This window comes from Lynx rufus, unplaced genomic scaffold (assembly GCF_022079265.1).
Source record: "Lynx rufus isolate CCGP_SWC_20201006 ecotype Redwood Valley unplaced genomic scaffold, mLynRuf1.p SCAF_3, whole genome shotgun sequence".
Classification (NCBI taxonomy): Eukaryota; Metazoa; Chordata; class Mammalia; order Carnivora; family Felidae; genus Lynx; species Lynx rufus.
The window spans coordinates 3,517,434-3,532,874 of NW_025814845.1; the positions used below are offsets into that span (position 1 = coordinate 3,517,434).

General features: G+C 51.1%; 1 protein-coding gene across 1 annotated transcript in view; it reads right to left on the reverse strand.

Annotated features, from left to right (window-relative positions):
• Positions 1-15,441, reverse strand: part of SLC2A9 (solute carrier family 2 member 9) — a 257,458-nt gene that overhangs the window by 37,403 nt on the left and 204,614 nt on the right. The window contains exon 11 of the mRNA XM_047091840.1: positions 15,339-15,414. Coding sequence (XP_046947796.1) covers positions 15,339-15,414 — 76 coding nt within the window. The remainder of the gene's footprint in view (positions 1-15,338; positions 15,415-15,441) is intronic.

Consider the following 15,441-nt stretch of genomic DNA (forward strand, 5'->3'; position numbering starts at 1 on the left):
TCTCAACTGCATCGAGCTGCCCACGGGAGGCATGAAATAGAGGAAATAGAGGAAATGGCCTTCCATAGTCTCGGTTTTTATTTCCCCTCATGCAAACTTAGAGCACGAAGGACGCCAGAGCAGATTAATTCCCTCCAGAGGATCCCACGCCCCAATCCCCAGAACCTGTACATGTGTCACCTTACAGGGCAAAGGGGCTTTGCGGGTGGGATTAAATGAAGGATTTTAGGATGGGAAAGATCCTGGATTATCCAGGTAGATGATCCTTTTAAGGATCCTCAAAAGAGAAAGGCAGGAAGGTCAGAGTCTGAAAAAGAGATGTTACTATAGAAGCAGAAGCTTGAAGATGGAGGAGGCGCCACGCGGGAAGCAGTGTAGAAGCCTCTAGAAGCCTCTAGAAGCCAGGGGATGAATTCCTCCCTGGAACCTCGGGAAAGAACATAGCCCACCAACCGATTTAGACAATTGAGCTCGGAACTGTAAGATAATATATCTTACTGATATATTTATATGTCAGTATATATATTATATATATATATATTATATATATCTTACTGCTGATTTAACCCACTGAGTTTGTGATAACTTGTTACAACAGTAATAGGAACCCGATACAGATTCAAAACACGATGCATCCATACAAAGTGCCCAGAAAGATCTTGGCTTGAAGCCAAGGGATGGGTTTGAAGACCCTGCTCCTGCCTCTTCTGAGCACATGAGCAAGAGCACGTGATTCGTCCCCCGCTGTCGTAGCATCCCCCCTCACCCCCACTTACGGAGTCAAACCCCTCCAGGTGTGGTATCCTGACACAAGAGAAGGTCACAAGTAGATTTTAAGCTCCTTTCCTATTCCAATACAAACACTTTGAGATGCAACCTTGGAATGTGGGACCTTAAGAATCTTTTTTTATTAAAAAATTTTTTTAACGTTTATTTATTTTTGAGAGAGAGAGAGAGAGATACAGAGTGCAAGGGGGGAGGGTCAGAGAGAGAGGGAGACACAGAATCCGAAGCAGGTTCCAGGCTCTGAGCTGCCAGCACAGAGCCCGATGTGGGGCTCGAAACCACAAACTATGAGACCATGACCTGAGCCGAAGTCGGACACTTAACCGACTGAACCACCCGCGTGCCCCCTAAAACCGTTTATTCATTTTTGAGAGAGAGCAAGAGAGAATGAGCATGAGTGGGGGAGGTTCGGAAAAAGGGGGACAAAGGATCTGAAGTGGGCTCTGTGCCGTCAGCACACTTGACAGGGCTCGAACCCACAAACCGTGAGATCATGACCTGAGCCTAAGTCCGATGCTCAACCGACTGAGCCAGTCAGCCACCCTGACCCTAAGAATCTTCTTGATTGAAACTGTTTTTTGAGAAGGGGAACTAGTGTTTGCTGAGCATTTACTATGTGCCTGGCCAGGTTCTAGGTGTGCTAGGCAGGTGATTTCACAGGTGTAGAGCACAGGGTGTGGCACTGAAATGCTCCGACTTGAAAACAAGCTTGCCTGACATTGGCAGTGTGACCCTGTATGAGCATCTTCTCTCTGTGCCTCAGTATCTTCATCTGTAAAATGGATAATAATCACATAGGCTTTTGGTGGGAATCACAAGAGTTAATGCATGATACACAGCGGCCACTGAGTAAAAGGTCATTATTTAGATATAAGGAAAGAAGTAGAGAAGTGAGGACACACACACACACACACACACACACACGCAGACTCGCCCCACATCACACAGCAACAGGTGGAAAAGCCAGGTTGGTTCGAGTCTGGAGCCTGTGTTTATTCCAAAACACCAGCTAACGACAGTGGTTCTAAACTAGGGGTGACTCTGCCCCCAGGGGCACGTGGCGACGTCTGGAGACATTTTCGGTGTAAAAGGAGATGTTACTGATGGCTGGGGGGGCGGGGGTAGAGCCCAGGGTTGTGGCTCAACGGGGCACGATGCCCAGGACGGCCTGCACCACGAAGGAGTATCCAGCCCCAATGCCGGCGGTGCGGAGGCTGAAGTTCTAGAAGTTTCTCCAGAAAGTCACGTAAGGGCATCATTAAATTACCGTGTGTTCACCATCTTGGAGGACTTGTGAAAATCCAAATTTCTATCAGACCACTCATCATTTTTTTCTAGAACTCTGAATTTATAGTTTGTGTTGTTATAGAATACACTTAAATATGACTTCATAAAGGGCAGGGGGAGGCAAGAAAGGAAATTAAAACTCACCCAGCACCTTCTGTGAGCCAGGCAGTGTGACTGTCACTAAACAAGGAGAGGCTGGTAGCCTCATTTTGCAGACGAGCCAATAGGGCTCAGGGAAGCTAAGTGTCACAAGGAGTGCGGGGGCGGCCTGATCGGACCCCAAGCCCATGCCTCTCTCTCAGTGCCATGTGGCACGGGTGAGTTTCCTACTCTTTTTTCCAGAACATAAAAGAAGGAAATGAGGGGGAGCTGGATCCGTGTTTGGCGGTGTTTAAAGATCCACCCCCACCCCCGATTGGTGAGACAGCTCAAGATGCCTGCAGGAACCCTGGTTTGCAGGAATCTGGCCCCACGGCCCATGATGTGCCATCCAGGCAAACACAGTATTTCAAAGCATATGGCTCCTGAATTAAAGGACATAATGCAGAGACCTGAAGCAGGGCCGAGTGCCTGGCCTGGGACCTCTCTCCCTCCAGCCAGCCATTTCTGGAGGGTGGGAAGGAACTGTGGCCAGGGCAAGGGGCCCCAGTCCTTTCTGTGATACTAACTGTGACATGGGGGATGATTGCTTACTCTTGTACTCCCACTTTTCCTACCTATAAAATGGGCGCATTGATCCAACAGGTGATGGATGTGACAGTGGTTGCTTATTATTACCGCGTTACGATTACTACGACCACTACTGTTGAAAGACTCGCCTCGGAGCAGCTCTCCGAGGACATCTGGGGCGTACCTTCTCCAGTCTGTTACCCACACAGCAGCCAAAGTGAGCATTTGGAACGGAAATCACATTCCGTCAGCCCTCTGGTCAGACTCTCCCACACTCTGCCCCTGTGCTTGGATCCAACAGCTAACCTAACGGTTCCCTCCAGTTCCCTCCTCCTCTCTCACTTCCCTTCCCTTTCATGCCACTCCCGCCATATACATGTCCTCACTCTTTCCAGAACTGAGCTTAATACGGTAGCCCTCGTCTCATGTGGTTGTTGAGCGCTGGACACGTAGCCAGTCTGAACTGAGATGTACTGTTAAGTATAAAGTACACACCAATTCCAAAGACTGAGTATAGAAAAAAAAATTTAGAATGCCCATTAACACAGGTTATATAATGATTCCATGCTGAACTAATGTTTTGGATATATGGGGCTGAATACAACACATTCTCAAAAGCAATTTTACCGGTTTCTTTTTTACTTTTCTTAACGTGGCCACCAGAAGCATTTACATTTGTGGCTTGAATTCTCTCTTTTTAAAAAAATTTTTGGGGCGCCTGGGTGGCTCAGTCGGTTGAGAATCCGACTTCGGCTCAGGTCATGATCTCACGGTTTGTGAGTTCGAGCCCCACGTCGGGCTCTGTGCTGACAGTCCAGAGCCTGGAGCCTGCTTCGGATTCTGTGTCTCCCTCTGGCTCTGCCCCTCCCCTGCTCATGCTCTGTGTCTCTCTGTCTTTCAATAATAAATAAACGTTAAAAATTTTTTTTTAAATAAATAAATAAAATGTTTAACATTTATTTATTTTTAAGAGAGAGAGAGAGACAGACAGACAGGTGCTCCGAATTCTACTTCTATTGGGCAGCACTGTTCTAGAACATGCCAGGCAGATTCTTGCCTCGGTTATTCCCTCTGCTAGAAGATTTTCCCTTTAGTTGTCTGCACATGGGCCACATCCACGCTTGCCTTGTGTACGTTGACCCATTTCATCCTCAGGGCACCTGTGACCCATTTTATGTGTGCAGGAAGTGACACAAGAGAGGGTAAGAGGTCAAGGCCACACTGGCAGTTGTGTGGGGACTCAAACCAAGGGGGGCGCTCTGAGCCAAGGTCCTTCCACACTTCATGTTGCCTCCCTGGGAAACATCACTTTTTGCTCCTTTAGAGTCCACGTTTTGGTGCCTAACAACCCCTCTGAATGCTGGCCATCCTGTCCCAAATATGGGCTGAGCAGAAATCCTTCAAGTACTTTTATCAGAGGGACCCTTACCCTCCTTCAAATCAACAGAAAGATGATGGACAGTGTGTGGACACAGTGGGCCACTTTTCCATTTTAGCAGCTTGTTTTCGACACCTGGAGAAGTGAATCATGATCATGTAAGTGTATCTCAGTGGGAAAAATGCAGATTTAAATAAGGTTAATACCAACTCCTTCAGCCCCCTCGAGAGTCTGGCCATTAAAATTGTGAGAGAAGAAAGAGAGGTCTGCTCTCAACCCCCGCTCCAGCCCCAGTGCGTGGACTCTATGTCCACGTGCACTTTTGACACACGTCCAAATGTCTCACTTCCTGTCTCAAGTAACTCGAGTTTCTTGTTAAGGGAGGTAACGTGGGTAATATACTTAGCATTGTGCCTGGCCCATAATAAGTGCTCAATAGGGGAATGAGGAGGACGGAGAGTTCAGGATGACCTACAGGGCAAGTAGGTCGTTGGTGGCTCCATCCACTGAAATAAGGGGATACAGGAGGAAAAGCAGATGTAGAGAGAAAATGATGATTTTGGACTGGGCGTGTTTTTAGGAACCCATATGATCTCTATGTGGCGTTGTGCCTTAAGGGAGTAGACACCTGGGTCCGGAGCTTGGGAGGGAAGTGCAGCAGAAGAGCGGGAGCTCCGAGAAGAGTGGACACGGACACAACTAGTGGAGAAGACCATCGTGGGGCAGCGTTTGCAGTGAGGAGCGCACGGGCCAAGGGCAGAACTGGGGAGGGCCAGCATCCATGGATCGGAAGAAGAAGACGGCGGGAGGGGACACAGGAGGGGCAGCCAGAAAGGTTGGGGAAGATGTAGGAGACACAGCTGCCATAGCCCGAGGAGGAAGAGAACCACCTAGAGCCCCACTAAACGGGACAGAAAGAAGGACAGCAAGGAGGCTCACGTCTGCTCAGGTCTGGTTTTGGTGCAAACCGCTGAAAAATAATTGTTTCTTCTGAGATTTTTGAATTTTGGACTTGCAGACGAGGGAACGTGGGCACGACTGGCACGGAGTCATGCCATCCTGTGGGGCTTCGGGAAAGGACTGCTTTTGGCAGATGTCTCCAGCCATCAGTCCCTTTAGGGTCAGCCTCAGCGGCAGAGAACCGCCTGGCCCCCGCGCACGCCCTTCCCAGAATGGCCCGCTTCCGACGACTACAGGTGGAGGGGTAGAAAGGCCTGGGCCACAGCACGGCCCAATCTAACGGGCCATTTCAGCTGCAGACTCCCCATGGGGCTGGCTGAGCTGCCCTTGGGCTTGTATCACAGCCCAACCTCTCCCTCTGCCCTCTCCGTGCCTCTCAACGGGTGAGAACCCCTGGCCAACGTCCCTCATCCCAAACTGCACCTCGGCATTGGATTCTGGACAAGCCACCCTGTGACGGGCCTGTACTTTACACATGTCAGCTCACCCGTCCGGGGATGGCTAATGGTCAGGTCTACACTACCATGTCTAAGACTGACCCCCGATCTACTTCGCTTCACCACCTCAGTTAACAGCAGCCTCATGCTTGGGGTCTCTCGGCTCTGGTCTTGCTTTCATATCCCACGTCCAGCCTGCCAGAACATTCTGCCCATGAAAACTTACAAAGGTTGCTGTGTTGGGAATCCACCATTTCTCATCACTTCCTCCACCGCCACCCTGGTCCAAGCAGCCACTGCCATTTGCCTGAATGGTCGTAAGAACCTCCTGACTGGTTTCCCAGCTTTTACCCTTGGCCTCCTACAGGCTGTTTTAACACGGCAGTCAAGAACATCCTTTTAATTTTTTTTTTTCAACGTTTATTTATTTTTGGGACAGAGAGAGACAGAGCATGAACAGGGGAGGGGCAGAGAGAGAGGGAGACACAGAATCGGAAACAGGCTCCAGGCTCCGAGCCATCAGCCCAGAGCCTGACGCGGGGCTCGAACTCACGGACCGCGAGATCGTGACCTGGCTGAAGTCGGACGCTTAACCGACTGCGCCACCCAGGCGCCCCAAGAACATCCTTTTAATAACCACATGCGAAGTAACTGCTTGAGCTGAAGCCGACCCAAGAACATCCTTTTAAAAAGGAGCTTCGAGGGGCGCCTGGGTGGCAGGGTGGGTGAGCGTCCAGCTCTTGATTTCAGTTCAGGTCATGATTTCACAGTTCATGGGATCAAGCCCCACACTGGGCTCTGCAATGACTCTGAAGAACCTGCTTGGGATTCTCTCTCCCTGTCTCCCTCTCTCTCTCTCATTGCCTCTTCCCTGCTCGTACATGTGTGCTCGCTCTCTCTCTCTCTCTCTCAAAATTAAACACACATTAAAAACATAAAATGTTTTTATGTGCATTTAAGTGACAGAAGCTGTCACTCCTCAGCCCCAAATCCCCAGAAGGCTGCCATCTCTCCCAAAGAGAAAGCCCAAAGCCCTTGAAACAGCCTATGGAGCAGGCCACGGTCTGCTGTTTCCCGGTCCTCCATCAATTCAATCTGGTCTCCAATTGTTCTTTCTTCACTCACTCCCTGCCCTCACTGGCCTCCTTGCTGTTCTTTCAACAGATCAGACGTGTTCCTGCCCCAGGGCCTTTGCACTAGCTGCTCCCTCTGCTTGGTGGGCTCTTTCTCCTATGGGCCCCTGTAAGCGGCAGGGGGTGGGGGGGTGGACACCAGAGGAGAAGGCGATATGAAGACGGGGCAGAGATCACGGGCTGTGGCTGCCCACGGAGGAAAGCCAGCAGCCACAGGAAGCCAGGAGAGGGGCAGGGAGCAGATTCTCCCCCAGGGCTTCTGGAGGAGCCCGGCCCGGCCCACGCTTTTATTTCCAACTTCTGCCCCCTAGAACTGTGAGAAAAGAAAAGAAATTTCTGTTCCTGAAAGGCTCCAGTTTGTGGTCCTGTGTCACAGCGGCCACAGGAGACAGTCCCCTCAGACGGCGAATCAGGCTCTCACCCCAGGGGCTGTGAGGATCAGCTAAGGGTCAGCTTCCCCTGCCAGGTTCCCAGGGTTCGCTCAAGTGTCAGCGAGGAGGGAGGCGGCTGCTGGCCGACACCACAGAAAGAACAGGAAGCTGGGCACCTGTCACTCACGTCGGCAACTGCAGAACCGGAACGTTCCACCTTTCTGCTGAAAACCCAGGCTTATGCCTTGAAACTCTGGAGGGCCCAGATTCTTTCTCCGGATTTGCATTTGCTTGTGGACTGCTTCTGAGGGACGAGCCCTTCTGGAGAAGGCCTGGCAGAAAACCCTAAGGAGCACTGCCCACTTCCATCTTCACGTTTCAGGAGATAAGCTTGCTAATTAACTCTGCCGGAGACTGTGGGAAGGAGATAAGCAGGGAAACTGAGCGTTCGGGAAAACGAGGGAGGGAGAACAGGAGGAAAGATGAGACCTCAGAGCTGGGGAGCCGTGGGTTCAAGTCCTAACGGGCCTCCTGCATGCCAGGTGTGGGCATGTGGGCAAGGCAGGCTCTCTGGAGTGCAGGTGCCCTCATTGGGGACAGGAGGTCTCCTCTGCAGGGTGCCGGGAGGACCAGGGTGCACGAGGCAAAGTACCGAGCGCTGAACAGGTGCTCGACTTCGGGAAGAAAATATCAATGTTCAAAGTTCCCCTTGGTCTTCCTGGATAAGCGGAACGTGTACCTCAGCCTGACAAGTAGCCCGCCACCCGTCGATCTGCTTGGCATTAAGTGTTAGATGGTGAAAGACTGATTTCCAAGCCCCCTGGCCCTGCCCCTACGGCCACCTGGGGGTAAGGAAACATTTTCCTGCCAACTTTGTGCTGCGCTAGCTTCCTAAGGCTGCTGAAACAGATCACCGCAGACTTGGTGGCTCAGAATCCCAGAAATGGATTCTCTCCCAGTTCTGGAGGCCAGAGTTGAGTCTGGGTGCCGGGAGGGTTAGTTTTCTCTGGAGGCCCCAAGGGGGGAACTGTCCTGAGGCTCTCTGAGCTTCAGGTGTTGCTGGCTGTCTCTGGATTCCGTGGCTGGAGCCACGTCACTCGAGTCTCTGCCTCTGTCTTCACATCACCTCCTCCTCTGTGTGTCTCCGTGGGAATCTTCCCATCTTCTCGGGACACCCGTCATTGGCTTTCAGGCCCACCGTAAATCCAGGATGATTTCATCTTGAGATCCTTAACTAATCACATCTACAAAGACCTATTTTTAAACAAGGTCACATTTTGGGGCCTGGGTGGCTCAGTTGGTTACGTGTCTGACTCATGGTTTCGGCTCGGGTGATGATCTCACGGTCCGTGGGTTCGAGCCCCACAATGGACTCCACGCTGATAGTACAGAGCCTGCTTGGGATTCTCTCTCTCCCTGTCTCTCTGCCCCTCCCCTGCACGCTCCCTCACTCTCTCTCTCTCTCTTAAAATAAATAAATAAACTTAATAAATAAATAAGGTCACACTCTGAGGTTCTGAGCAGACATGAAGCTCGGGGGTGCACCACTCGCCCTACTGCAGTATTAGGAGCACAAACATTGCCTTGTCACTGACTTCAGGAGCAGGTGCCACCTGGGAGCTACGACAGCAGAGCCTCTCGGAGCGTCAGCCCCCTCGTGTGCAAACTGGGAATGCGGCGGTCTGCCCTGGGGGGCTGGTCTGAGGGCTGGGTGAGCTGGCCTGAGTGAAACGCTCAGCACGAACCTGAAATGCCCACTAGATACACAACTGCCCTCGCTGCCACTGTGATCGACATTGTCACCGTGACTTTTACTATTGCCCTGAGGGTCTGTGCCAGAGACATCAACGGCCAGTGCTCTGTTCGGCTAGCTCGCTGGTGTGGGTCTTTGGGCAGCCACGGAGCTGCTCACTAAGTCTGGAAGCTTCCACAGACAGGAGTGGTTTGGGCTGGACTGGCTGCTTAGAAATCGTCCAGAAAACATGTTAAAATGCCATTTCTGGGGCCCCCTGGGTGGCTCAGTCAGTTAAGCGTCTGACTTTGGCTCAGGTCACGATCTCACGGTTCGTGAGCTTGAGCCCCGCATTGGGCGGTCAGCGCAGAGCATGCGTGGGATCCTCTGCCCCCTCCTCTCTCTGCCCCTCCTCCACTCATGCTCTCTCCCTCTCTCCCTGTCCCTCTCTGTCTTTCTCAAAAATGAATAAACATTAAAAAAAAATGCCATCCCTGTTGCCTGCCCAGCGGCCTGGACAGTGTGCCAGGGTTATGTTTGACCACAGATGGGGGGTTCTGACGGGTAGCCACCCAGCCGGAGAACTCCTTATCTGGGTCAGCCCCTCCTTTCCCTGGTGGGGAAACTGAGACCCATAGAGGAATGTGGCCTTGCCCAAATCACTGCAGATTTTGGCAAAGGTGCTGTGAGATTCCAAAGCATCCACAGATGGCCTCTCTTGAGCCCCACATCCTCCCTGTGGGTTCTCTGTGTTGTCTCCTGTCCTGGCCGGGAATTAGGGCTCAGAGAAGGGACTGATGAAGGTCACATGGTTGGCTCAAGGTCAATTCACCCAAAGCCAAAGATGTAAAACGCATTACTGAATAAGAATACAGTAATGAGAAAAACCAGTCCGCACGACAGGCGGGAACCCTGGCTATCTGAACCTTTGCTATCCACACTCTTGTTCCCCAAACACAGAATAAAGGAAGATAAATGTGTTGATGTCTCCTTGCTATCCAAACCCAGTAACTTTTTACATGAATCTCTGAAACCGAACGGATTTGGAGAGGGAGCAAGATCTGGATGAGAATATACTTTATGTCACTCGGCTGGGCCTTCCTGCTCCCCTGTAACCTTCACCTGCAACAGCAGAGAGCCAAGAAAACAAGAGGAAAGTTCTTCAAAATTCGCTTAGGCAGACAAAATAAGGAACAACACAGAAACCTACAGAAGCTGTTAAAATCATTCTTTTCTGTACAGAATTTTGTAGATTCATAACAGACAGTGAAAGAAATAAGGTACGTTCAGCAAATTGTTTTTCTGTATGATTTGGCTTTTAGCAATGTGACCTTGGATGTGTTGACTTTTGATGAATTAACTTTCAGCAAATTGTTTCGCTTCCTGCATGGCCAGTGGGTGGAGGGGTGGACATAGGAAGTTAGTGTCGTATGTTGACATCATCTAAATAATCAGGTCTTTGACATTTCCCCCAAATCTCCCTTTACCATTGCATCTGTCTTGTTATCAAATGCTCCTCAACGTATCCTGGCTTGCATGTGCCATATCCTCCCGGTGGGACCCTGGCCTCTCTCACTTGTGAGAATCTCCCTCAGGGGCAGACTGTGTGTGTGTGTGTGTGTGTGTGTGTGTGTGTGTGTGTGTGAGAGAGAGAGAGAGAGAGAGAGAGAGAGAGAGCATTCTATCTTCAGGCCTGGAAGGATGCCTGCTCCCAAGTATGTACTCAAAAACTATTTGTGAGATGGGTGAATGAATGAAATATATGTATTTCTCTCTAAAATGAGAGTCCATAATTGTCACCTCTTGCCTATTCTATGGCTACAACTTCTGGAGAGACTGTAAAATGGTCCCAGTTCTTTGCAGCCTCTCCCGTGAGAGGCAAAGTCGCTCTCTCCACCTCCTGGTTCTGGGCTGGCCCTCGTTACCTGTTTTATCCAAAAGTGACACTGAGTTCTAAGCCTGGGCCTCACGAGGTTTTGCACACTTCTGGTCTTGTAGCTTTGACCCATCACGTGAACAAGCCAGGCTAGTCAGGTGGATGGGGACGGACGTGTGGCCAGGTCACCCTTCTCAATGACAGACCAGTGGTCTGTGTAGCTGGATTAGCTGGCGTCCAGCAACCCGCCAGCCAAGCGCAGATGTGTGAGGGCCCGCACAGCAAAACTACCACGGTGACCTACAGACTTGGAGCGGTAAACGGTCACGCGCGGTCCCCTAGGTTTGGGGGTATTTGTTCTCTCATTTTGCCCGTCTTTGTAATTTCCCTATCTGAGGGGATTTCTCTTACTTATGCTATTACATTTGATTTTCTCCTGTTAATCTGTCTCGTGTCAATTTGATTCTTACTCCAGCTGGAAGGACCTTAAAGGGGACAGGAGTTCTTGCTCCTTCTATCGAAGGTCCTAAGAACCCAGGCTCTGGAGTTACACAACCTGAACTGCAATCTTGGCTCATCAGCTGTGTGACTTTTGGGAGAACACTCAACCTCTCTGGGCTTCAGCTTCCTATCCACCCCCACCCCCCACCCCCATGATAGTTTCTTTTTCTTTCCCTGAAATTGCCTCTAATCCTGGGCTCCAAGCTCCTGGGCGGGACACTTCTCGTTCCTCTTTGTGCTCCCAGGGATGAATGCACTGCTCAAAAAGACTTCACGAATCCCCGTCTCTGTCTGCAGCATGCGTTCTCAGCTGGGGTAAAAATTGGTTCTCAGTTGCTAAAAAAAAAAAAAAATTGGTAAAAAAAAATGCGTTCTCAGCTGGGGTCTCAGCTCGGGTAAAAATCGGTTCTCGGGGGTGAGAGTGGCAGCAAAAAATCTGAAGCATCACAATGGTTTGTGGAGCTTCAAAGTTCAGTTTTACCCGACACAATCTTGTTTCTTTGCATTTAATTCTCTTCTTAGGGAGAAATTGATTTTAATGAAAGTTCGCGTATCCCGCGCTTGCTCAGGCTGGGGGGTCGGCCGCAGCCTCCCCCTACTTCTGCTGCTGAGGCACCTGCACCTTTTCTGCCGAGTCCCTTCGCCATGCCCACACCCTGCAAACAGGCCATTCATCCAGGTCCCTTTAAATTCCCAGCTCCCAGTACCTTCCTGTTGGACCTTGACCTAATTTCAAGCTTATGTAATAGTTAAGCGTTTACAGGGTAGTTTTCAGAAGGGCATCTCCCAAATCCTACGTGGTACCGGGCGTGGAGGCTGGGTCTCCGGCTGGCACTGGGACTGCTAAGAATTGGGACTGGGACTCGCAACCCTCCAGTTAGAGCCCACCATCTGTGTGAACACACTGTAGGGACGTGGATGTGTCCCGAGCAATGACGGCTACGTGTTTAACCCGGGTTCGTGAGGCATTCTCATTTAACTGTCATGAAGCCAGGTTCAAAAGTGAGGGCCACACACTGATTTGGTGTCAGGATCTCTCTCTTGATTTGTAGGTCTGTTTTAATGTAGATACACGCATTTCTCCTACCCAGTGAATTCTGCATGGTTAGAAAATTAATTTCCTTGTCATTCTGTTTTGCACATAGTTTCCTAACTTCCGAGGGGAACTGAGTCATCTGATTTGACCCCATCAAAGCTCTGGACCGCTTAATGCAAGCGGGTGGGTCATCATCTTTCCAGATCCAACCAATGTGATAGGTAGGGGAGTCCTTTTTCCCTGCCCACACGCACCCATCAGGCATTCGTACGTCCCCATCAGGGTAGCTCTAGCTTTCTGGAGCGTTCAGCTCCTAAACTGTACCTTCCAAGCTCAGTGACCATACTCAGTGTTTCTGGGTAGATGGTGGTGTGTCTGTCCTCCCCACCAGCACCGAAACCGGCCTTAGAGAGTTTAACTTCATGCCAGGCACAGAGCCCCAGCAGCTAAGATTTTTCACACTGTAATTGACGTGCTTTGGAGACATCTCCTTTTCCTCAAAGATAAGCTCTTTTATGGTGCCTCATTTATTAGCTGTCTCGGCCACTGCCTTGGGGTTATGTGCACAAATAAAATATGTAGCAGGAAACCGCCTTCCCTGTTTCTGTCTTGCCTTGCACCTAATTTCAATTCTCTGTCAAGCCTCCTTGAATTGATTTGCTCATCACAGAAGCTGCCCCAGGCAAACGCCTGCTTTCTTTCCTGGGAGGATGATCCATTTCCCTTAATCCTGGAGGGGCAGCCTCAAATGGGGAGTCACACAGCCCTTTATCTCTCAGCATTTCTGAGCCACAATTTCCCAGGGCGGATCCACTTGGGATCTGCTCCCTCCTGTCCACTGAAGATGATCTCCTGACCCAAATGGCAGCCTCCCTTGGGTAACTTCCCTGGGGCTTAAGCTGTACATTGTTGATGTGAGTTCAAGGGAAGCTTCTAAAGCCTGGCCAATCTTGTAGCTAAACTAGTGGCTAGTGGGTGAGGCCTGGCTGCTGGGGAACATAGTGGGGCTTGGGGAGCAGAGGGTAGGAGCCCACACTGATGTGGAATTAGGGAGGGCAGACGGACCTCCCTTTAGGGAGACTCCCAGATGCTGAGGGAAGAGCTTACGGTTGAAACTGCCAGAAACTCAGCAGTCTCTGTGATTTGAAGAAAACCAGTGAAATCGACACCGCCGTAGGAAGAGTGAGGACTTGGGACAAAACACAAGGCAAAGCTTAGCAGTTTGGGTCAGGCATGCATTTCAGGTTTGTGGGTCGTCCCAGTTAGCCTATCTGTGAAGGAGACGGGGAGAAGACGTCCACTGAGATAAAACATCAACATTCATTGTTCTTGCTGGGAAAACAGCTGTTATGGAAGAAGATAACCCAAAAACACTACAATCACACTATGAAACCGAAAGCTTCCCCTCAGTGGCTGCACTTGTCCTGTGTGTGCACACCTGCATACGTGAGTGTGCACATGTGCGTACTTGTGTGCATGTGTACACGTGGTGCATGCGTGTAGATGTGCATGTTGTGTGTGCAGTGCACATATATGTAAGTGTGTGTGCGCATATGCATGCACACGCACCTGTGTGTACTCGTGTGCATGTATGCATGCGTGTGCATGAGTGTATATGTATGTGCCTGTGTGTATGTATTGCACATGTGCTCACATGGCTCTGCATGCGTGTGCACGAACATGTACACATATGCACCTGTGTGTGTATATGTGCACATGTGTGCATGCATGGAAACGTGGGTATGCACATGTGTGTACCTGTGTGTGTGTATGCATGTGAATGCTGATTTTCAATTAAGAGGTTGAGAGAGGCTCCCCCAGGCCTGATGTCTGATTTTCATTCCAGCCTATAAGCCCCGTGGGAGCAGAGGCTGTCCTTCTGGTCTGCTCCCCGGTGTTTCCAGGGCTAGCGGGGAGCCTCTGGCTGCCCCCCTGCAGGGGCTCCCGTGAGAATGCTGACCACACAGGGAGCAAAGGGGGACCCCATAGGACTGAGCACGTTTACCCCGCTGAATCTGCTTTAACTGCAATGTGTGCTCCTTGTGGCCCTCCAGTCAATTTGCTGCCCCGCCTGGAAGGTGCCTCCAATCACCGCCACAACGTGGTGAGGGTGTGTGTGCCCGGGTGTGTGCACACACACGTGCAGGCCTAATGCCCTCTGCCAGCCGTTCCACAGCCCATTCTGCCACCTCCCTATAACATACTGCTGTCCTGAACAGGGGACAGATGCTGTCTGTCCACCAATGTGACAGGACAGGGAGCTCGACGCCCGTGAAAAGCAGCAACACAAAGGGAGAAACAGAAATTCAGTTCTATTTGTTCTGATAGAAACACACTGTTGTTTTCATCCACATAGAAGCCAAAACAAGGAACCACAGCCACACCCGCCAGACGGATGTGCACAACTGTCAGACCTGCCCTGAAGCCCTTCTCAGCCCCAGCGTGGCCTCTGGTGGGGGGGCCCTGAGCACACAGACACAGAGCCAGGGAAAGGCAGGGCCATTTTATAGATGGGGACACTGAGGCCCAAGGAGAGAAGAGGACTTGTCCCGTAGGGAAATGGCAGAGTGGAGGCTGCAAGTGTGTCCTGGGCACATGGAGGCTCAGAACGCTCCAGACTCCACCCTCAGGCAGCTCCAGTATAAGGTGGTGGCTGGGGTCCTGGGAGTCGGGCGAGTCCAACAAAGCTCTCTGCGTGCAAGTCGTTCCCATCCCTGCCTCCTCTAGAGCTGCCACGAGCCCAGACGAGTCAGCACGCATCAAGTGCTTGGCCACGTCTGGCACATCCCCAGTGATCAGCAAATCTTGGACATTACTATTATCACTATTATTATTGTTATATCTTCCACGCTAAGTGGTCACTTCTCTGTGGGCACAGACCGTAACTTGAGTATCTCCCATTCAGCCCAAGCTAGCGCATCTGGCTCGGAGCTCTAGCAACTGTTATTGTAGCTGTGACGCTGCTCTACGTTATCAGTCACCCCACTCTGGGCGAGCCTGTTACCGGCTAGCTACCATCTGTGGGATGGAAAGGAAGGTCATCATTGCATTCAAATGGGTAGGGAAGTCTCTCTTCCCCTCCGCTCCCAGGTGGGCCTTGCCCCTCGCTCCCATCTGTACAACGAGAACACCCCAGCTCGGTGGCGGCGGTGAGGAAGGAGGCGCTTCTTACCTGGCCCGCTGCAGAAGGAGGCTATGATGGCCAGAATGCACACGATACTCAGGTATGGGATCCAGGGGGCGTGGTCCTGCGAGAGAGCAGGGGTGTGGGCAGG